At 38.6% G+C, this 24,008-nt stretch overlaps 1 protein-coding gene and 1 long non-coding RNA gene across 4 annotated transcripts; both read left to right on the top strand.

The window, feature by feature from the left end:
* The first annotated feature begins 139 nt into the window (after window positions 1-139).
* Window positions 140-8,704, top strand: LOC139981932 (uncharacterized). The gene is made up of 3 exons (XR_011797934.1): window positions 140-1,576; window positions 3,004-3,119; window positions 3,778-8,704. It is a non-coding gene; the product is annotated as an uncharacterized lncRNA (long non-coding RNA).
* LOC139981926 (uncharacterized) lies at window positions 8,705-22,831 on the top strand. 3 transcript variants are annotated; one of them, XR_011797927.1, is made up of 3 exons: window positions 8,705-13,888; window positions 14,397-14,471; window positions 21,532-22,831. XR_011797927.1 is itself a non-coding variant. In XM_071994353.1 (3 exons), the coding sequence occupies exons 1-3, from the start codon at window positions 20,663-20,665 to the stop codon at window positions 22,063-22,065; spliced, it is 432 nt and encodes a 143-aa protein (XP_071850454.1). In that variant the 5' UTR covers window positions 18,760-20,662; the 3' UTR covers window positions 22,066-22,831. The 3 variants fall into 3 exon arrangements, 1 of the variants encoding a protein (XP_071850454.1); XM_071994353.1 differs by lacking the exons at window positions 8,705-13,888; window positions 14,397-14,471 and adding an exon at window positions 18,760-20,957 and having other exon boundaries at window positions 21,532-21,635; window positions 22,033-22,831; XR_011797926.1 differs by having other exon boundaries at window positions 8,705-14,471.
* Window positions 22,832-24,008: the final 1,177 nt, after the last annotated feature.

Genomic DNA, 24,008 nt, shown 5'->3' with positions numbered 1-24,008 from the left:
GACTAAAAGTACGATTTTGCCTTTATTTTGTCTGTTAAAAAATATCGGTATCGGTATCGGTATCGGACCGATATTGGGATGATAATATCGGATATCGGCCAAAACCGATATTGGTAATATCGGCGCAACACTACCGAGAAGTGCTATTTCCAGTGATCTGGGGTGTTGTAGGCATCAAAAATTTTCTGGTACGCTCCGCGCCAACCGATGGTGGCGCTCCGCTTAGATAGTGTACCGATTGTTTGCCCCCCTTGGACAACTCCCAGCCCCCCCAGGCTGAACTCCCTGGCTACGGGCCTGCTGGGATTGTTTTTGGTTTTGTTGACCTTTGGTCCGTGTCCGTTTCTTTGCACGTAAAAAGCACATCCAGACATCGACATTTCCCGCTGCAAGTGCAATATATCTGTACTTGTGCTTTGCCAGCATGTCTAACGTTACAATATTTGCCACAGAGAAATATCCTGGAACACATTACATGAGCTTCCATGCACGGTACGCGCGCCATGAATCCTCCAGATTTATTAAACCCGATGGTCTCGCTCCCCATCTATTACAGCTTTTGAATACAGCCGTTACTATCACTGTACAGTGCTTTACACCCGCCAGACGGGTGTGATCGCTTGTGTTCGTGTGTGCGTCAGTTTGTGCTTTTTATGTGACCCGCCATACGGGATACAAAACGTTTCGGCCAAACGGCACTACCAAACCATCCCATTCTTACAAACGAAACTCGGGTCAAGCGAGCCAAAAAAGTACATATACACCCTTCCCCAGCACACCACCGTCCAAAAAAGGCAGCCCCTGATAAACGGCAAAATCGCCTTCAACCGGAAAGCGCATGTCAGACTTGACCGCCTCCAGGACTGCCTGCCAACTGGCAAATTTCCCCCTAAAAACCACATCTATTCCTCCATATATATATATTTTTTAAACAGAACAAACAAAAATAATACGCTGCAACACAGCAACAGAACAAACTGGAGGATCTAACCCATAGAAAACAAAGTCCTGTCCTACCGACCAGTTTGTGCTTTTTACGTGATCCGCCATGCGGGATACAAAACGTCACGGCCAGCCAGCCTGTCCAAGGTCGGGTCGGGTCACATCTGCGCGATTCAACACGAGATTCAACTCGCAACTAGAGGCACACTTTGTGGTGACATACGCGCGAGTGTCCAGACAACTACAGAATCGATTATGAAAACAATTTCGAAATGGCAGCTAAAATTAGTAGTCGACGTCACTTCTCGGGCGAAGAAAAACGGAGGTTTGCGGTCGCAGTCGTTGTCGCTAGTCTTTTCAAAGCTCGCAAAGACAAGGGCAGAAGCAAGAGGATCATGCTGGCAGCGATCGGGGATATAAGAAAGGGCTAAATTTAGCGAATTTTCAAATATTTTACCGGAATTGAGGGATAAATATGCCCCCAGTTATCGTAGGTTTATGCGTATGAACCATGATCATTTCATTAACATACTTCGACTGGTGTCACCAATGATTGAAGAGAAGAATACGCTCTTCGGGAGGCACTGCCCAGCAGACGTCAAGTTGGCAATAACGACAAGATTTCTAGCCACAGGTATGCAGTTTTACTTTAAGCTATGGAAATTGTTTGCAATTAAATGTATCGTCTTAACAGTGGATTACATACTCTTGAGATGGTGTCACTAGTCACTTCGCCTGGTCACCAGCCTGGTCATTTCGCCCAACCAGCATGGTCATTTCGCCCAACCAGCATGGTCATTTCGCCCAACCATCATGGTCATTTCGCCCAACCATATTTTTACTAATATTCAGTCAGAATAATATTACTTTTTCTTTTCCACTAGTTCAATTTGATTTATTTTGGGTTAGGTTAATTCGTTATAGGTAAATAAAAAAGTGAGGTCCGCTCGATATCGATCGGAGTCCGAGCAGTTATTTCGGGTATAATGGGAGGATTACACTACTTTAGGCGTTTACTCATACAATGGAAGTTATATTATTATACAAACACAGGGGAATCGGTGTTCATAAAAACCTATCAAACCTAACCCCTAAAACACTGATCCATCCTACTGACTGACAATTCCCGAACGTTTCCTTATTAAATTGAAAAAAATAAATATAAAACCCGTCCGTAATATTGAAGTACTATATTTAATCAATGTAACCACTTTATCAATGTAACCACACATGTAATCACATAAGTAGGCCTAATCAATTTAACCACGACTTCAAGTTTCCTTAACACCTAACACACTGATCGATCCTCCAGTTTCCTTAATATTCGGTTTGTATCCTGTAACGTTAACAATTCCCGAACGTTTCCTTTTGAAGTATCATATTTAATCAAGGTTGGGCGAAATGACCAGGCTGGTTGGGCGAAATGACCAGGCTGGTTTGCAAAAAAAGAAAACGGTTTGCTATGTTTATAACGTTACAAAAGAAATGACAGGATAGAATTGTTAAACAATTGACGTATTATTAATAGGGTCATTTCTTGTCAAAATCACGGATGACTCTTGCTGCAACCTCTCCAAAAATGCCGAAATTTTTTGTATGATTGGACCAGCATAAAATAATTTGTCAGCAATTAAACATTCCACTACCTTTCTATTACAGATGCCTGTAGAGTCTATCCCATAGAACAGGAAATAAAATTATGCTACAAAAATATTGTCTGGTGGAGTGAGATCAACTTAGAAGTGTGAAAATATTCGAATTTTTTACTTTTCACTAAAAAATGTGCTATTTTTAGTGATGAATAGCTCCTAAATCATTGCTTCATGGTACTTGATTCTTTCAGAGGTTATTATGCCTAGTACAAACAAAGAAGGATTACAATGCTTTCCTATTATATATTTGCAAGTTGTGCATCTGTAAAGTTTTGATGCCAATTTTTCTCCACAAGAGAAATTTTTCAAAGATTTCGAAGTACAAAATTTGATGATTTTATATGCAATGATCCAATAACAAGGCACTTCAATGAATAACATAGCATATTATATATATTCACATTCACAGGTGATGCATTTAGAGATCTGCAGTTTGCGTTTGGTGTGCCACACAATAGCATTTCTGGATTTATTCGACAAGTCTGTGATGCAATATACCAGTGTCTGAAGGAGCACCACTTGAAGGTAAATTTCTCATTCTCCTGCTAAAAGGTATACTGTATTGGGCCAAAATTAGCCAGATTATTCAAATACGGTCACCTTCCGTCAAAAGTCTATGTCACCACGTACTAGTACATAAACAGATGCAAACACAGAGAACCGGTTCTGGTATTAAGTGTTCCAGCTTCAACCCATACCCTAATCCTGCATGTTTTCGGCCCAGAGGAATATATGCCCCCCCCCCTTTAAATTTCTTCGAAGCAAAGGTGAATTCACTACATGTTTCAGCAAAACATCCGAGGACGAAGGCTGCGTTACAATTAGAAGCTGCTTTCTAATCCCACTGAAATGTTCTTTCTATTACGTCTTGGCCCTGGAAGGGAGAATGACCGTTTACTCTCGACCTGAAAGCAGTATTTACCTGATTTTCATTGAAGTCAAACTGCTGTGTAGTCATGCGAATGTGGTACAACGGTATTCGGCGTGCATCACGCAATTGCAACTTTTCGTTTGGATGACTGATTGACTACGTAGTGCTTACGTGAGTATCATGACAGCATATATATATATAAATTTGTATATATATATAGTAAGCATAATTCATTCATGACCATAAGTGAAATATTGAAAGAAAAAAGAACGAAATGATATATAACCTGCAATACAATTTACCCTTTTATAGAAAGAGTCACACGAACATTTCCTGGAACGAACACTGACAAGGGATTTCTCTCTGCTAAAGGGCGGTGCTCACATGCGAGGACGACCTGCGTGTACCGACTATGCCAAGATCTCTGCCGCAATATCGTCAGTGAGAAAAAAGGTGACGGTTACCTCATCATCATCAAAAGCTTTCTGGGAGAGTGTAGTTATGAAGCTGGGCTGGTCCACAAAAAAATCGCAAGAGGTCAGTGAAGGTCCGGTTTAATAACAGAGGAAACAAACGGTTCCTAGTAGAATTGGGAAAAGTAGCAACAAGAACAAAACCAAGGAATAAAAAGTAAACGTAAGCCAGTAAGATTTTCAAGTAACTGGGTCGACATTAATATGATAAGAAAGTATTGCACATGTCAAACGTATGAGTATTCCTTCAACGGTCAAGTCTGGTTTCAATGTAACATTTTATTGCGGTATTGGCAAGTGTAACAACGGAAAGCATGTATTTAAGCTACACCATGATAAAGATGGCATGAAGTTGAAAGAAATCTTGAACTCGAGTGAAATAGAACACCCGGAACCTCCTACCGCCCAATCAAGCCATGAATGTAATGATACAAACACCGATTCATGTAAGAATGAAAGTACAGAAGTTGTCAGCCGTGTATCAAATGAGACGTTAAGTGTGTTGTCTGGATCACAAGCAAATAAGGATGACTACATTTTTAAGCAGTTTCCCAACAAGGGAACATTTTCAATCAATGCAGACACTTATAATACAGTATTAAGTAAAATACGTGGTAGGTGTCTTCCTACAAGGGAATGGCAAAAGTATTTCATAGAAGTATGTCTAAAATAAACCCTTGTAGTGTTATCATGTTTAAATACCATTATCTTATAGATGTAGAGCCATGCTCTTTTGGCCCCAAAATCTACACGGAAACCCTTACCAAACATAACTTGAAATCTCTGCGGAGTGATTGTAAATCCATGTCATCAGGCTCGCAACTTAGGGGTAACACTTCATTCAAACTTCTCTCTTGAAAACAACACATTAACATTTCTAATGTCATTAAATCTTGTTGTATTCATTCACTTAAGGAATATGAAATCAGTCGGACCATATCTCTCCAAAGAAAGTGAGCAATTAATCCATGCTTTTGTTACATCCCGCCTCCATTTCTGTAATTCTATTTTCAAAAAATCTCAAAGTGTCAAAACTGGGCTGCCAAACTTATCTTCAAGCAAACTTAGTTTACACATGTTACTCCTCTTCTTAAAGCATTACACTGGCTCCCAATTGAAACGCGTATACATTTCAAGGTCCTTATTTTAATCCACAATTGTATTTATAATATATATATCTCTATGCTAGACATGTTTCAATTTGATTTGTAATTATATTTCATTGTTGCATTATTGTATATGCTTTTCTTTTTATTCATATTTATATGTATGGCGCTTTTGACAACAATGTTGTTTATAATTAGCGCATTATAAACCTTCATTCTTATTATTATAGCCAGCCTGCCTTAGAATTTGAATACCGGAACTGGTCAAACCCTTCCGTTCAGATTGGGAGACCCTTCAGGGCGTGGGTTAGCCTGAAAATCCATTTTTCTAAGACACTACGTTACTTGTACTAGCAGGTATAATACATGGACTAGTACTAAAACTAACGTGTCATTCTTTTCGTTATCAGCAGAGACCCCGGAGCTCCCATCACCCCACCCCCCAGGAATGTCACCACCGAGCATCCTTTCCACCGGTGTTACATAGACAATAACACTAGTGAAACTATATTCCGAGCCAAGGGGTATTGCAAATTTGAAGATTGTTCCGTAAACGTACGCATTTCCATTGATAGAAACTATTTATGCACGGTGAACTTCAAAGAAAACATGAAGCACAGCATGTACGACATCCATGCTCGGCCTATAAGGGTCTTAGATAGACCCTCTCCATGGGTGTGAAGCCAATGATAGTTCTTTTGCGGAATCTCTATTCTAAATCTTCAGAAGTAATAGCATCGGATAACAGAAACGAATGTTTTTTGGACGGTGGTGTGCTGGGGAGGGGTTTTTCGTTACGCTGCGTGCGGGTCGTCCTTTCGTTGTGCTTTGAATGTTTGGGGGGGGTTGGGCGTTTTTTGTCTCTGCAGGTCGGCGGGCGTATGTTTTTTTTTTTTGGCTCGCTTGACCTGAGTTTCGTTTGTCAGAATGGGATGGTTCGGTAGTTTCGTTTGGCCGTGACGTTTTGTATACCGCATGGCGGATCACGTAAAAATCACAGAAACGAATGTCGACTGACGCTATCTGTCATGCAGAAAATTTCAAGTGAGAGTAGGTATGGAACGTGATGAAGGCGAAATCAAAAGTCTTTTAAATAAGCAGCAGAAGTACTGTTTTAAATATAACCATCGTGGTAGGGTTCCCGGCTTCATCCAACAAATATCTGTTAGTCCGTTTCACGGAAGGAGGACTAAGGGTACGGCACGATATGTATAGAACAGACGTAGTATTCTGGGACGCGACCGGTGGAGTGTTGGACAGAGGCCGTGGTAAATAGCAAATTTTTTATTACGAGTTGTCTGTTACAAATTTAACAAAGGGGTAAGTCAACCTTGCTGGTGTCCATGCTATTATCCGAAGATCAAAGTGTATATGTTGTTATGAATTGGTTAAAGAAAAACTTATTATTTGGACATGGAAGCATATCAACCCCAGTACAAATCAACAGTGATAGGGCATGGGTATTTTTATTGGCTGCCATGCATGTTTTCAACAACGAAATTTACAAACAGTTCCTAAACCGTGCATGGAGTAGTTTGAATCTCAAAATAAGACACGGAGAAGGTATTGTTTAGGATATTTCTGTTGTTCTTTCGTTCCAATGCGCGTCACCCCTTGTATCGTCTTGCTTAAAGAGATTACACCAAAGAATAACTTTTTTTCCACAAAAGGTGATGAACACACACTGATTTGTCAGACGATGCATTCCTTTCCCGTATGAATTCCCCTTTCACTGAACATTTTATTAGAGTTATAAAGAAAGGTCGCGTCTTTTGTGTAACTTTCTTAAAAGAGATACAAAGAATCCTGCTTCCATCTGCACCAGATATGCTACAAAGTTCTCTCCATAAATGGCAGGTTGCTAATGGACAACCAAGCAGCATTTTGTTTCCACGGTCTATAGCTCATTCAGAGCAACGTATGGGGGTTTTCAAGCAACTACAGTTAGGGAAACGAAAATTCATCGCATAGACGAACTTGTCGAGGAATTAACAAAAGACTCGTGGTAGTAAAACACTTCTATAAGTCAGCTGATAAACGCTACAACAACTTAATACGTGAAAAATGGTCGCGAAAAACATTACATTCACAGAGTTCAGTATATCAAAAGTCACCCCATAAGAACGTTCATGACGAACGAAATGTTCTTTCTTATATTAATATTAATGAATATACAGGTGAAGGAAGCGAATGTCACAACGTATATGACAACGCCCCTATGTTCACTCAGCTTGAAAATATAGAAAATAACTGCGGGTTCAGTTCCGTTTTGCAGTTTATTCGTATTGGCAGCATAGACAGATGTTTCCGGGAAAATACCTTATCCGTGAGTGACTCGCGACTTAACACTTTGCTAGATATATCGAGAAGCTTATTTCACGGCAGGGTGGTAAGTGATAGCGAAATGATCCATACTCTAAAACATATGTGCGCATTGTACGATTTTGAAAGAAGTACGCAGTGTGATGCAAGTGAATTTTTCCTGAAGGGACCAATACAACTAGTTCTCTCAAAGATAGATAAGTCATGCGAGTCCGGCAATTTGGCACCCTCTGGCACAACGAATGGAACATGTCTTGGGTCCCTTTTCAAACTAAACAAAACATAAAGTAATGGAGACAGAGGGCACCCCTGGCGCACCCCTCTCTACGTTAAAAACCTCTGAACAACCCATTTACAATCACAGAACTGAAACTTTCTTGATACAAAACAGAAATCCATTGACGAAACGTCTGCTGTGTATTACATAGAGAGAGGCATGGCTGATCCCATCCACTACGTTTCATGGGTCACTTGAAGAGGTTACTGGTCCTCTGTAGAGGTTGCCCCAAAAATGGTAGTCGGGAAGCTAAGACAGAAGTTCCGACCGAATGGTATGTGATGGATCAGCCGAGGTAGTTTTTTTAGTCGTTGGCAGTTGGCGTCCACTCTCTGGAAGGAAGAAAGATGACCTAATCTTGCTAGGTTGTAATGCGTTGAAGGTCTTTGCAGGACTCAGGAATGCTAATAGGAGCAAAGAGGGTTTAGTCATGGCTGTAGGGAGTTTACAGTTAGACATTCCTAAATTAACGAGCGGAGTAGCTATGATAAGGAGTGTCGAATTGCAATGCTCTTGAAGAACGCTCAAGCCTTTCCTCGGGGGAATATGACCTCGGCTTCTGTAACCTGGTACCTCATGAAATACGAGTAGCGAGACACCGATCAGACTTCCATATCGAAGGATACCCCCTCTGAAGATTGGTGAAGTAAAGACACTGCTGAGTGATTTAATGATATCATCAGACGATCCAGTAGCCGTTATGCCAGCCCTGTTGTGTCAGTCCCAAAGAAGTCAGGTGCCCTTAGAATATGCATTGACTACCGACAGTTAAACACTGTTACTGTGAAGGATTAATTTCACTTGCCCAGGATAGACGAGACTTTCCCAGCCTTGGGAGGAACCAAGCTATTTTCTTCTCTTGATGTATCAAATGGTTATTTCCAAGCAGCCGTGCACCCATTCAGAGTTCCATGGGGTTTATTCGAATTCAATCGCATGCCTGAAGGATTCTGTAATAGCCTACTTTTGAGTGGTCCTCAGATGCTGACGAATCATTCTCAAAACTAAAAGTTCTATCAAATGCACCAGTTCTAGCCTACCCGGAGTTTGGAGGGAAATTTGCCTTTTTCGGACGCTCGTGCACTGGGGAGGGGTGTTTCGTTTCGCTGCGTGCTGGTCGTCCTTTTTTTTAATGTTTTAGTGGCTTGTTGTAGAAGGGGATGGTTCAGTAGTGCCGTTTGGTCGTGACGTTTTGGATGCCGCAGGGCGGGTCACGTAAAAAGCACTATTCCAATTTCCCCAGCCTCAAGATTAGAGGTGCTTGGACTCAAGTTTGTAAAAGCAGATCAGTTTCGTGAGTATCTGATTGGGTCAAAATGCACGGTGTTGACTGACAAAAGTCTCCTTGCACACTTACAGACAGCTTGCCTAGGTGCGACACAACAGCGTTGGGTTGCCCCATTCAATTTAGACATCCAATACTGAAATGGAAAATCTAGTCGATGCGCTTAGCCGTTATGAAGCTATTGCAGGAGACGAGGTACATGTAGCTAATGTGTGTTCCTGTTCACGGGCACTGTACATTGTACACTGATTTAAAATTGATTTATCTGCGTTGCTGGCATTCATTTGACTGGTCCACGTGCATCTCCTGATCCTTAAAGTCCCGAGTATGACAAGCCTAATATTGAACAACTTGCAAAGGCTACATGTCAACTTTGGTGAAAAAAAATCAGTAGGACTAGCCATATTCACTCATCAGAATTGCATCAGCCTTTGAAAAAATAAGAGTAAGCTTAAAATACCAATATAACATATTTACTCCTTGAAAGATTCATGTATAGACTTCAAGTGCAACCACGCATGTTAAACTAAGTTATAGGCTAGGCTAAAAAATTGAGAAGCAAAATTCTCACTAACGTTAGAAAAAGCCAGGCGTACAGTGTATGAATATGAAGGTACTTACCACTTATAGTGATGATCTTGTCGCTGTACGAACCTCTCCCTTTCCATTTTACTTGGCAAATGCAATTTTCTTTGCGTTTCCCTTATCATAACTCAAGACAAGGGTTCAGTACTAACCAGGTATCTGTCTGCAATCCTATACACAGCACATTTCATACTCATTTCCTAAGTTGCTTTTGACTTCAGTCTGGTTACTGACCATTTCTCCAGATAGATATAATGATTGTGTTGGGTCCTTAGCTCAAGAAAAGACTCTGGAGGCATTATTGGAGATCTATTGTTCTTTAATGCGCATGAACTTTAAAGCAATTAACTGAAGAAAAATAATATATAAAATAGTAAGTAAATAAAATTCAAAGAGAGTAAAAATGAAACCAAAAGACCTAGAACACAAATCGCTACTGATTCTCTCAATTCACTACCCCTTTAATTCTAGATGACTTCCAAACTCCCAAGCAACTGCATAGACCTGACATAACAAACCATGTAACAACACCCCTGAATAAAATGCATTGTGAAATATATCACCTTTGACATAAACGCTGGCCAAGTCAAAACTACAAACCTGATAAGCCTCCTCCAACACTCCTCCTCCACTGAATACAACAGTACTGAAAACACATTCACCAAGGCTTGCCCCCGGGAAGCTAAACGAGAATCCCTAAACAAGCCCAATCAATGTACGGAAACCCCTGCAAGAAAACGATTGCGAAATACCATCTCAACGAAACAATTTCCACACCTCCACGTAAGAACCGAAACGACAAGGCTACATTAGCCTCTGACTGTGGTTCACAACCGTAAAGTGGAAAAACAAAATACAATTATGAGTAAAAACACTGCAACATAGATGTCAATCTCTAATGAAAACCATTGACACATCTAACAAAAACATAAAACTGCACTGCAACCAAGTAATAAGGAACTATGTTAAAGAAGTCCTAACGTTACACTTGGACTACAACAAAGACACATGCATTTACTTTATACACAAAAGGAATAAACTGCCGTTACTATCTAGCAAAGAAAGAGCAAAGTCACTTGTACCAAAACGAAACCTAGCAACTTCACAGGAAAACCCATATCCCAAGAAGCTGTCTACAGACAATGAAATAAAGAAAGGAAAATATTTACCCAGCTAAAAACTTCTAAATTCAACCATCTGAAAACCAGCAACAGCCCTACCAGATGGCCGAAGCAAATGTCACTTTCACTCTCCAAAACAACAAGGGCCCTATAAACCAATTCAAGAAGCAAAGACTAAACTGGACACAAAATTTGGTCACAACATATTAAGCCTAACGAATTTCACGTTGCGTATAATATTGGAAGAAATAAATGACGCTAGGCCGTTGGTCCATGATTGTGTGAAGTAACGCCAACTAAATATAGGCTAGGCCTTCATTACGACTGTTATGTAACTGTTCTGTTACTACTATACTAGGCTACTACTACTAAAAAAAAAAATTGTGCAATCTCCAACCTACGACTTGGTTTCGTGGAGTGCGGACGTGTTTATGGCTGCTCTCCACTTTTCGTTGAACACACACTTTGTGTTTTTTTACGTTGGCCTTTCAATAGTTTGTTTTGTGTAGTTTCTGTGTTTTGGGTTTCTTATTTATAAAGACGCTTGGTCGTGACGTAGTAGTTTTTGGAATATTCCTTCTGGACGTCAGAGTTCTGTAGAGTACATTTCTCTGACGTCACCAAGGTGACGTCATTCAGTGCTTTTACGAATGATCACCGCAACGCGACGAACCTCAGCAACTTTGCCTGTGTGCAGTCTGATACAGTTGTACGTAGGGAAAGTCCAGTACACAATGCACCGAGTGACCGTTTACTGACAATAAGTAATTTTTTTTACGAAGTATGGAACATCCTAGAAAGCGGAACTTAAACGAACGGAGGTCCACATTCGGCCTAACTTTAGAATCCGTACCATATGAATGGGAAAGCCTACTTCCGGCAGAATAAGGTTAGGGGTTAGAAGGTAGGGTTAGGGGTTATGAATTAGGGTAAGGGAATAGGGTTAGGGGTTAATTAGGGTAAGGAAATAGGGTTAGGGAGTAGGGTAAGGAAGTAGAGAATAGGGTTAGTGGTCAGGATGTAGGGTCGATTGGTACGGATTCTAAATTAGTACCGGTTCTTTCCGACGCCTTCGATGAGTGGGTCCGACAGAAAAGAAGGTTTCGAAACGAAACGAGGCGAATTTAAAGAAAGTCGTGGGATAAGTGACAATGACTTTACATTTCCTCAACACATTGCGGCTTTGCCAAACACCTTCATTGTCATCTCACTGCATGTCGTTTTTGCTGGTAAGTGCGTAACTTTCAGCATGCATAAACTTGACAAATGTTTGATAGACCTAGGTCTTCCATCCACAGGTGAACAAGTAATACATTGATGTAGGCCTACAACTAAAACTAAATTGCTTTCGATCTAGGTGAAGCAAGGACAGGCCCAGGCCGAATTTTGCTATATAGCCTCTAATAAAGGCAAATCTTTTCATGTAGGTTTTATTCTGTGAAGGCCTAGCAAGGGCCCTCTTTGGAGTTGTTGTTAAGTTATGGACAAAGCCAGCATTGATTATGAACTCAATTGGTGCCAGGCCTTAGTTTCTCAGTTTAAACCTTGCAAGTAGTATCTGAGGACAGTGTATCCGCACATACGAAGAACAGGAATTAAATGTTAAGATCGAACTTCAGGTTACCCCCCTCTCACACACACTCTTGTCGGATTGGGGTATGCTAGATTATAGTTACCACATACAAGTCTGTTTGTATCTTATCCAAAATTATTGTTTTGCTGTCACCTAATGGGTATGTAATTCAGGTTTTGTTCTCATCCAGTGAGACTAGCGTAGGTGATTAAATTGATAGATTAGTTCAGTATTCATTCACATTTATTTCAGGCTGCCAGAAAAACAGGTTTCTTGTTCAAAAGTATAATACGCAACAAATCAACCTGTTGATGCATCTAACCCAGACTAGAGGTGTGGAACTTGCACAGTAGTATCGAGCAGTACCTTTTTGATGGTGATATATTGTAAGTTGTAATATGATTCGTGTTCTATGGTGGTTTTCTTAGAATTACCTAAAAAATGTACATGTTTTGCCATATAATCACTCTGGCAAATTCAACGAAGGCTAAAAAAAATAAGCGATTCTAAATCCCAAAATATGTTCCTGGAAACTTTTTCTTTTCAATTACAAATCTTATGGAAAGTACCTTTTTGTAAAATTAAAAAAATGCACTGTCAGCCATAGTTGCAACCTAGATTTATATGTAGGCTACATACATAAAATGATATGGAAAAAAAAAGGTTGTTCCCGATCAGGGGGTGTAAAGGTCACTTCAATTGGACAACTGTTGTGAATGTATAGATCACATAAGTTCATTAGTAGTACCATTCTTATCAATGAGCTATCATTGATGCTGGTGTAAACTTAACCAATGTAATAATAATTTCATACTCTCTTTGACAGACCAAACACCACAGATATCTACTTGTCCCACAAAGCCAAATACCGGACAAACCAATCTAAAACAGTACCAATGGCTTAGTCAACACCTGCTGAAAATGATTTTTCTTTCTTTGTGTGTGCTATGTATACAATTTGCTAAACATACCAAACAAGAGATGATTTCATTGCAATTTCATATTATCCTTCTGACTCCATTCAGTAAAGAATATGTTAGTTTTGCAATGCAGCCAATGAACTTGTAGTGTAGTTTATAACTTCAAATTAGTGTCATGCTTAGGGAAATGAAGATATATAGGGACATAAGCAACAGAACTCTAAAATGTCTTGGGTAAAGGGTTGGGGTAATTTTATGCATTACAGACTTGCTGGTTTTCCACCAATCATCATCATTTTACAAAACTTGGAATCCATCCCAAATGTCATATGCAAGATATCACCTACCATTTGACCGTTTGGTTGTGTTGACTTCGGTATAGTTGTGACATTTCTATGAGCAAAATGAGTACCACTTACGAAGGAACTATGTCCTCACTTTTGGGGTGATGCATTAGTATCTATCTGCATGAACACTTTTCTTTCTATATTTCACTTTCATCCTTTTTCTGCATTCCAGTTTCTGGAGTGGTGTCAAGCCTTTCCCCCTTAGCCTTCTGCTATGTACTGAGTATGAAATATTACATTCCTAACTTGATTTCATTTGTTGGTTTGATACAGCAGGAGCAGTATTACCCCATCCATTGGAAGCCCATCGATAAAACAGGCGAACCTTCTTCAAAACACTTCCTTTCAACTTTATCAACAATATTGGGGCCAGCATCAGATGGTGTTATTCATGGCGACTCTGAGGAAGAGAAAGTATTCCCTCTTTTAGCTTTTATTTTGCCCTTTTCTATCTCCTTTCCCCTCTTCTATTTACTTATTATATTCTCACATAGTAATGACCGATTTTTAGACTTTTGAAAGGCTTCATGAAATTATATCTTGAGATCTTTATATTGCCACCCAAGGGACTTGATGATAGATGTGTTCATTGAAAAGCACATTCCCATAGCATTTTGCATAGCAAGATAGAGTAAAGTGTTTTCCAAATGAAGCCATATTTAGGGTGAATGCATATGACAACAATGGCAAATTTCATACGAAAGGAAACCTTTCCAATAATACCTATCACTATGGTATTTAAGAGTACCCACTGTGATTAATAGGGAAGAGTTCAGCCATTCCAAATATGTTCAATCAATGTTATGTGAAGTTAGAGATAAGATAACAAAAAACATGTTGCTCTGTTCAGTAGAAAGTGTTGTGAGTAAAATTTGTACTTTGGAAGCCCTTGCAACTGCCTGTTTTTATTACTTTCTTGAAGGTCGTTTCACAGTGATGAACAAGATATTGCAGCCATATCCCATGGTGATGAAGAACTATTGTGTATTGATGAAGGGTGAGTATATAGTAAAGACTATCACATAGTTACTCCATGGAAGTATTTCTGGATGCAGTTATCAGTGTAATTTAAATGGAAGGAGCATCTGTAAGTTCACACTGCTGTACAGTGTGGTGCCAGCCATACTGTCAAGTGAGGAATTATTTTCATTCTCGTTTAAAGTGTCAAGAAAAGAAGTGAGAGAAAATCACTGAAAGTAAGCTAAGGCCTACGGTTTCATCTATTATCTATTCCATTTCAGTAGTGAAGTTTGGGTATTAATACTGTTTAAATACTCTCATTGTGCATTATTAGGTCAGAAATAACAACTTTGGCCATTGAAAATTCCTTTATATTCCATGCTATACCAAAGCTATACAAAACATTCATTACGATCTTCCCTGCCTATAGAAAATAATACCAAGAGTACCCTGTTTTGGGGCAAAAACAACTAGGGAGATGGTAATGCTAGCCATACTGAACGCTCCTTTGCACATTCATGATTAAACACACAGTACTATTTCAGTGGTCAATCCAAATTTGTCTTCACACAGGACAGTATTGTTGGCCATTAAAGCACTTGCGTTTACAACCATAGGTGACTGTCAATGATTAGGTGCACTCAAGGATGATGCCTTGTGCCAGTACTTGCCAATTTGGGGAAGTTTGTGCTATGAAGTAAAGTATTAAAGGGTGTCAAGACTCACACAAAAAGAAAGTCTTAGTTGGTTATCTGACGAAGTCTCAATTGAACTGTTAGACAATACCATTGATCCCAGAAAATATGCACACAGCTTGCTACCTTCGGTAATTAGACACCAGTGTTCAGTCAGTACATACAACTGTAGTCAATACCCACAACACAGTGTATAAACGATACAGCGATGGGGAGGGGAGGGGGTTGTTTCACAGCCAGAACCACAAGGATTGAACATTTCGCCTGCAATTTTTCAAGCCAAAATGGATGAAATTCTTGCAGATATACCCAATGCCTGACAGTTTTGCATTAGTCGTTACGATGACATCATAGTTTTTAGCAAGGATACACAGGCCCAGCTTGTATTCGCAAACGTAAAGACTTTAAATGGACTACAGAGCATGAAAAAGCTTTTGAAGCTATCAGAGAATTAATTAGTCGACCACTCATTCTACATATGCCTAGGAAGGTAGATTTACTATGTATAGTGACACCTCAAGGACTGCTACAGGTTCATACCTAACACAAACATGTGAAGGTCATGAACACATTATTGGTTATTACTCAAAGGCACTCCCCGGTGCGTGTAAAAGACTTCAAACACTTATTAGGACATTGTGAGTTTGATGCTGTTGTAGATCATTCAGCAATAGTTCAACTAATGAGATCAAAACATGCACCACCCTCAGCCCGTTTACGTAAATTACTTTTTCGTTTATCGGATTATGCTGTTATTGTTCGATATAAGAAAGGATCTGATATCCCTCTGGCTGATTTTCTCACCCGTGCGCCGCAGAACGACGATTCTGATTGATCAGGTTGTTCCATAAGCATTCAGTTCAATATCTGAATTACCCCATGAACAATCAGAACTTATCCTTAACAGTGATGAAGATAATCTTCATCCGATTATGACCAGAGCTAAAGCCAGATCAATGGGTATCACTGTTCCCGAATTATTTGCACCATAAAATAACCGTAAAACACGTGCAACTACTTCCGCTTATACTGCCTCTAGATCTGCTACCACCGACCCAGTTAACTCAACTTCCCGAGGTTCACGAAAATCGTCAGCTCATCTCCCCACACAAAGTCAAGCAAGGCAATCATCAGCCTCGTCTTCTGACCCTTTTCAGTCCTCAACGACACCTGTGACCTTCCCCCCACGTCCCATTGTCCGCCCCATCCCCACTCCTTCCATTTCACAGCCAGAACCAAGACTAGTCCATCGATCTGAAACAGACACTGCTTGTGATCCTCCCCCAGACTTGTACGTCCCACTGAAACCAATAATTACGATCTTACCCCTTATGTTCAATGTAGAGAAGTTAAGGAAAATATAGCAAGTCCTGTACCATTGAATCCAAAAGATATACACCGGAACAATAAGTTCTCTAAAAATGTCAATTTCCAAGAATTTGAAATAATTCGTGCACGTTATTTAGCAGGACATTTACAATGCCTTTTTTCTCTTTGTACTTCTGATAGCGATCACTGAACACACACATTTTGGTGGAATGTTGATCGATATTCTGGAAATAATGACATCATAGATACTTTACTTGAACTCAACAGTTTTCTCATTCAGAGAAAAAGAAGAATTCATACAGATTTCAACTTTAAAGAGGTTCAGTTGAAATTGTGTTGTTTCACTTATGTTGAACTTGCTCCTATCATTTTGAGATGTTATGTCAAACTTAATTACAGTAAAGTTAAGTTTAATTAAGTTATATATAACGTTGTTTTGATTATTCATCTTTCGATATAACATTTGAATTTCATGTTTGTATCATATTTGTTTTTGATGAATTGTTCTACAATATATAAAAAGTCAAGAATTGTTATCAAAGCTGATCACTTTAGAATGGTATATTATCTTCCAAGAAATTAATTTCGGATTATCCATGAGATATATAGGTTGGATGTGAAGTTAACGTTCTTACAGATGTAAAATATTCTGTACTTGCCTTTATGGTAGTCTTCACGGAAATCCAAAGCGCGCCAACTTTCTCGGTTATTGTAAAAATATACGAGCGAAGTATAATTTTATGGATGAATAATTCATGTGATACCTTACATTACAAGGTTAAAGATTTTTTGGGGCTAACGTTCATATGTTTACCATTTTAAATTTCTGGTACACATTTACTCTTAATGTATATATTTTCTTCTTTTCTCGCCTCGTCTTCATTAATGTTGTATTCCAATTTACTTTTCTTTTCTTGCTGTACAATTTCACTTCAGTTCAATTCTTCAGCAAAATTCCAAAAGGGATGTAGTTATACCCCCATGATATAACTTAAACAATTGCTTCCATGCCTCTTTGTCTTAAGAGTAACTGCTTACTTCCTGTTCATGACTTATTCACCCCTACATCCACATATTCGTACAAGCCCCCTGTCTTAATTCCATGAAATACTCATGCTTAAACACAGATTACAACCTGTTGCATCTCATGTGTATTACAAATGTGGTTAGTCATAGCACTCTCCTATGTGCCTTAGTAAATATAAGTAAGACCAAGAGTGTATGTCATAGAGAGGTTATCGCCCCCCTCACAGGAAGTTGTAATGACTTAAATACTGTAATTTTTAATATGTAAGAGACTAACATTCCAGACTGCAGAGAGTGTAGTTCAGCCTGATACACTCCAGCAATAAAGCTGATATTCTACAATTACATCTATGTCTGGAGCCCAAAGTAACTGAGCCGGAGCACACCATAACGTAACACTATTGACTGAAATTTGGGGATTTTTTCCCCCACAGAAATGCTCCCCAATAAAACTCAACAGCTTTGAGATGGACTCCTGAGAACAGTACAGTGAAGAGTCTCTTACAGATAACTGGCCCTCAGGGAAAAATTTTGATATAATTGAGGAAGAGAAATGTGTAGTATCTTTAAAGAAATTGTTTCAACTACTGAAGTTAATTCACGGGGAGTACTGCACACGCACAAACTGTAATGAAATCTTATGTTATCAATGGAGTGCTATTGGTACTGCAATTTTTGTCTTGCAAGTGTGAGGATGGCCATGTGTGTGGAAAACAGATTTGGTGGTATTTTTACATGTAACATTCAATATTCGTCGGCTGGAACCATTTCAGGAAACAATTATTCTTCTTGGCACAAGGTAAAAAGGCAGAATTTTGCACACTTAAAGAAAGAGGTTTATGTGTAGCAGGAGATGCTAGAACAGACTCCCCTGGGCATTGTTCCCAATACTGTACTTACAGCTTCATGGATGAAGATTCTTCCAAGATTTTGCATTTAGAGGTAGTTGATGTTAGGTAAGTAGGGGGAAAAGTCCAAACATGGAAAGAGTTGGATTTGAGAGAGTATTGGACTTTATAATGAAAGAATTTGAATCTGTGAAGTAGTGACAGATTATCATGTTCAGATAAAGGCACTGCTCAAAAGTATTCCAAAATATGATGGAATTTCTCATCAAGTGGATGTTTGGCATAGAGCAAAGAACCTTGTCAAGAAACTCTCTGACGTACCGAATGACAAAAAGAGCACTGATCACTTATGGATCCCTGCTATACGAAATCATTTATGGTACTCCGGTAAAGAGTGCGGCGGTAATGATATCAAAGTTAAGTCACTTCTTCACCACATTGTAGACGAACACCAGTGGTTGTTATCAATTTATGGTGTCACCTGCTGGTGCCGACCATAGTAAGCCTTATCTGAAGTAGGGATCACCGTCACATGAAGCTCTTAGGTGTGCCATACTCAAGAAGCAATTTCTTAACACTCTTCCATATTCTACAAATTTAAAGCATTCTGGTTCTCTTGAATCATTTCACAATCATATGCTAATGTATGCCAATAAACGTTGTGCTTATTCTTATGATGGATATGTGACTAGAATGCTACTGGCTGCTATTGATCACAACTATCACATTGAACGAGCATATGAATCAACTGTTCATGGCAAACCAATTTATCGCATGGCAAACCAATTTACCAATTAATATAGTAAAAGATCAAAACAATGGGCGCCTCAAAAAGTCAAAGTGCCTAAGGATTTTGGTTACATTCCTAGATTAATGAAAACTGTCTTTCTGCTCAGACAAGAGAATCAGTGCCCATATAGTCCTACCTGAAGACCACCCAAAAAACATCAAACCAAATATTGGCAGTCTCCAAAGCCTAGTATGAGTGTTTTACTTGCACAGTAACGGTCTAGATTTGCAATTTCAGCTGACATGGGACATTCCTTAGCTACATTGGTTAACTTAGGAAACGAGATGCAGTTTTATTTCACTTGATTTCTTATTGATTATCACTCTTAATTGCTCGGGAGATTTTACATTGTTTTCCTGGAATGGGGAGGCCTACACTAAAAGCAACTTCACGACGCGAGTTTTGAGTAAATATACGCAAAACAGTACAGTGTATAGTATGTTATATTTCCGTCACTTCACTGTGTACAGAGTTATAATACACATAGGCCTACAGCGCATGTGTGATGCACCCTGTACGAAACTTTCACTGTGCGATGTTATCGATTAATGCCTTCACAGAAAACTTCGATGAAAGTAGATCATACAATACTAGTTTGCTTAATATGTCTAAACCAATTCCAAATATATCTAAATATATGTACGAAACGCTACGGGTAATTTTCAACGGGTAGATATTCGTTGCAACGAATGGATGCAGAACCTCGAAGTGAAGGTTTCTATGGTGATGACGTAACTTCCGACCAATCATGAACGACTATTTACGCAAACTTGCAAACTTGATTTGGAAAAACAAAATTCGCGACCCGCCATGCGGTGGCAAAACGTCACGGTGTTTGCAGTTTGCACGGGTTACCCGGGTACCCGCCCGACGTGGTAATACCCAGTACCTTATTTATTACTGGAATCATTAAACTTAGTAGACGCGATTCTACCCGGTTCCTAATTTCTTACCCGAATCCTAGAACCATGGAGGTAAAAACAGGAGAGAAAGCCCTTTGAACCATCATCAGTCCCGACAGTATCGGGTAACCGCAAACCTAATCAACCGTAATCACCCGAGGGTATAAACGCGAGCGTGAAGTTTCGCTGGAACGATGGTGGTTGTTTTTGGAATTGTTTTTGGTTTTGTTGACCTTTGGTCCGTGTCCGTTTTTTCTTTGCACGTAAAAAGCACGGCTGGAACGAAGACATTACGTAATACGACCGACTCACTGCAGCTAATTATAGCGTGCCTTCCCATGCCCAGTACAGTAACGTATGTATGCACACAGCTGTATGCATTACACTAGAATACTACGCCGATTGTTTAGAAATTAAAATGTCACTGAAATTGGTGTAAAATGTGTTGTATGTTTATATTAAGTCATTGTCGGTGATTATTTTCTTTTATATGGGAAACTTTTAACATCACGAAAGACATAGTTGGTCAGTAAATTGGTACGGAGAATAAGCAGTGATTTCCGTACCTGTTGCTATTGTATCCACATGCCTATAGACTTTGTGCTAAAAAATACATGTAAACCTTCAGCCTAGTGTTAATGATTTATAGTGACAAGCACAGCATGGCCGAAATTTATTTGGATAGTGAAGACGCAAACACAATTTTAGATCACGAGTTTCAAGAAGAGGAAGACGAAGAAATATCTTCATTTTACATGTGCATATGTAAAGACGCTACGAAAACAGACGATTTTGTATATTGTTATGGCGAAAACTGTAAAATTGAGTGGTTTCACACAGGGTGTGTTGGTCTTGATACTGGAGTTGGACTTGAAGAACAGTTTGCAGCTGGTGACAAATGGTTTTGCGACAATTACAATCTTGACAAATCTGGTGAGTAGTTTCCCCCCAACATTACTTTATATTTCACAGCCTTATGACAGGAACATGGAATAAGAAAGAGATGCTTGAAATTATGATCAAACTTCAAAGAGTACGTTAGTGAACGAGTTTGATAGGTCTCTGGCCTACTTTAACTCCAATAATCATTTTACTTTTCTTCTTGTTTTACATCTTAAAATAAAAGTTTAACACACCTTCCAAATTTCCATTATGTATTTTAACAAGATATCATTTAATTTTCAATGAAAACTAGTAGCTAAAAAGTTTCAATCACGCATTCTACTTTTAGTCTTTTCATATTTGTAATTTCAGTTCCTGTGTATTATTTTGAGTCATGCTAATTTGTTAGTAAAAAATCAGATCTTTTGCATGTTTCATCATTTCTTCCTTGAATTTTTTTTTTTATTAATAACCAGGATTTTCTCCCCAAAATATTGTGTTACAAGAATAATCCAAAATGAATGAAAACTTCAGTTTGAGAGGTTGACAGCATATGGCTAACATATAGTAAATAAAATTACAACAATATTGCTTATATTAATTTCTTTGTTTCATCTATTTCAAGGTCAGGGAACACTAGTTTCTGGAACTCCTGAACCACCAGAGAGTGCACCATCTTCAAGCTCGACTTCAACTAAAGGGAAGGCAAACAGTCAAAAGGAAAAAGAGGTGTGTTTAGCCTGTTAAAAGAAACAATTGTAGGTTCCAGCAATCAGTCATGTGTCAACATCTAGATGACTTGACATGTAGCAAATTCACTGCCTGCATTTACAGAAGTTCAGCAATTTACTGTCAGTGGAAGGGGATGGGGTCACAATCATATGCCACAGCTCTATTGAGGGTAAAGAATATTTGGGGGGTATTTTGTGAGATGGTTGCTTCACCAATTGTATCATGGGATTCGTATTAGATAGCTTAACCTTCACATAATATTTTTAATAATTAAAACGATGAAATTAGTAATAATAATTTACGAAAATAGTAAAAAATTAATGAATAAAAGAATGATAATTTGGCAATCTAACACATAATCACACAGTAATTTTCTTTCTTTTTTTCATTCCAGGTTCTTCATCAGATGTCACTGACCATCCATTGACATTTACAGTTGAAAAAGCAAAAGAAATGGCAGTTGTTTTCTTCATGCATTGTCTAAATATATTTTTCAGTGACCCAATCTATTGTACGAAAAAAAAAAATGAGAAACTACAGAGCTTTGCCAAGAAATTGATGGAAAGTACCGGGTCCATTGTTGAATGACTATGTGACAGAACTAGTGGGAAATCTATGGGGAGTCATATTCTTCAATGGCAAAGGCCCAACATCAAGTGACTTGCGAGGAAAGATGTGGAACAGGTTCCATAACTTTCGTTGTGATAAGAAAGTTGTAAAAGCATGGCAGGACCTTTTATTATCCATCAATGTTTCTTCTTTGTATACCATGAAACTGCAGCTACATATGTTACAGCATGTGCTTGAATTTGTAATAAAAGCTTTGTTTGAGGAATTTGATAAACATGATGTGCCTAAATCCACTGTAACATATGATGATCTTTAGTTCTGGATAAACATGAGGAACAAGTTTTGCGGTATGTTGCAGGCTATATACCCTTCGCCCTCAGAAGGAGGTATTCGAAATAAAAAAACACTATTGCCAGCAAGTTTCTCAATTGCATCAACGGAATGTGCGTTGCAGGAGAAGGAGCAACATTCCTTGGATCAAGAAGCAAAACAGAGGAGGTCTTTTTGTTGTAAATGATGTTGTTTTTGTATTTTTCAAAACACTTGAATACCATTCCAAAAAAAACCTTAATATGAAAATGTTAATTATATTGAGCAATGAAAATGTCTAAATCAAGCTGTCAAAAATGATGTTAAATGAAAAGAAGCAGTGGAGTAATCTTGTTATGGAAAATTTGAATTCAGAGTTGAAGGAGCACTTGCTAAAGCAATTTATACAGTATTGGGTCAATAAATGCATTTGTTAAGGTTTATATGGAAATACGAAAGCAAAACAGTAAAAGAGTCAAAGACTTAGCATGGGTTTAGGCAGCTAACCATCATTTGTTTAACCATTGAAAATAACCTAAAATTCACTAACACATGGTAACCTTACTTCACATGAAGTCAACATGGAAATCTAGCCTAACCATCAATTTTATTTATATGTTAGGGATTACTTTATATTACATTTCAGGGTAAAAGTTGCTATGCACTTTATACATAATATCATATGAAGATTTTTTTTTTTGGCATTTCTGATTCACTATGCCATCAAGGGAACAGAACAAACGGAATTTATTTTTTATAAAAACAGTAAATAAAACTTTGTTATGTCAATGAGAAAAATAACAATTTGTAATTTGATACTGTAATTTTTTTTATTCATAATGAAATGGCTTGAAAGCAGAACCTATTGAAAATCAGAAGCGTACAATAAACTGACATTTTTGAAAGGTACTTTTTTTCTTCATAGACGTGATGCCTGTTTGTTTTCTTCTACAAAGTAACTATAGTCTGCCAAATTTCAAATATATCATGTAAAATATCATGTAAATGCGAAGGCAACACCACGGCAGACTCTGTTGCCATACAGGTATGACCGTATGATACAACCATTTGTTTATTCATACAACCCTGCGTTGCGGTATGGTTGGTGACATACTGTTGAAGTCTATTAGCATAAGTTTAGTGACTTGATTCTCAGACCCCCAGAAGACACTCAGACAGTTTGCAATTGGAATATACACAAGTTATTAAGATTACACATATTGCAAATGACAAGAGAGTAATAAAGAGCAGAGGCACATACTAATTTGGTTTGACTCTTCATTTGTTTACTAAACATAGGTAAATTGTGGTGAGATGGTAGACCATAAATCATATTTAAACTAACTATCATGAAGTCCTGTTTACCTGCTCAGATATAGGCTGACACAGCTTGCATTTTACCCTCCCATACCTCAAAAGTGCAAACAAAACATAAAAAAGGACCCCATTTCTGCCTCAACCCCTACTTAGGAGGCATATGCTTGCATGTAC

The sequence above is a fragment of the Apostichopus japonicus genome, chromosome 16 (assembly GCF_037975245.1).
Source record: "Apostichopus japonicus isolate 1M-3 chromosome 16, ASM3797524v1, whole genome shotgun sequence".
NCBI lineage: Eukaryota > Metazoa > Echinodermata > Holothuroidea > Aspidochirotida > Stichopodidae > Apostichopus > Apostichopus japonicus.
The sequence above is the reverse complement of the archived record's forward strand: the minus strand, read 5'-3'. Positions and strand labels throughout refer to the sequence as shown.

What these genes read in the sequence shown, in the direction of transcription:
- LOC139981926 (XM_071994353.1), top strand. Translation starts at nt 20,663, where the DNA reads ATGATTTATAGTGACAAGCACAGCATGGCCGAAATTTATTTGGATAGT. An exon ending in TTACAATCTTGACAAATCTG is followed by an intron (nt 20,958 to 21,531) that starts GTGAGTAGTTTC and finishes ATCTATTTCAAG; the next exon opens with GTCAGGGAACACTAGTTTCT. An exon ending in ACAGTCAAAAGGAAAAAGAG is followed by an intron (nt 21,636 to 22,032) that starts GTGTGTTTAGCC and finishes TTTTCATTCCAG; the next exon opens with GTTCTTCATCAGATGTCACT.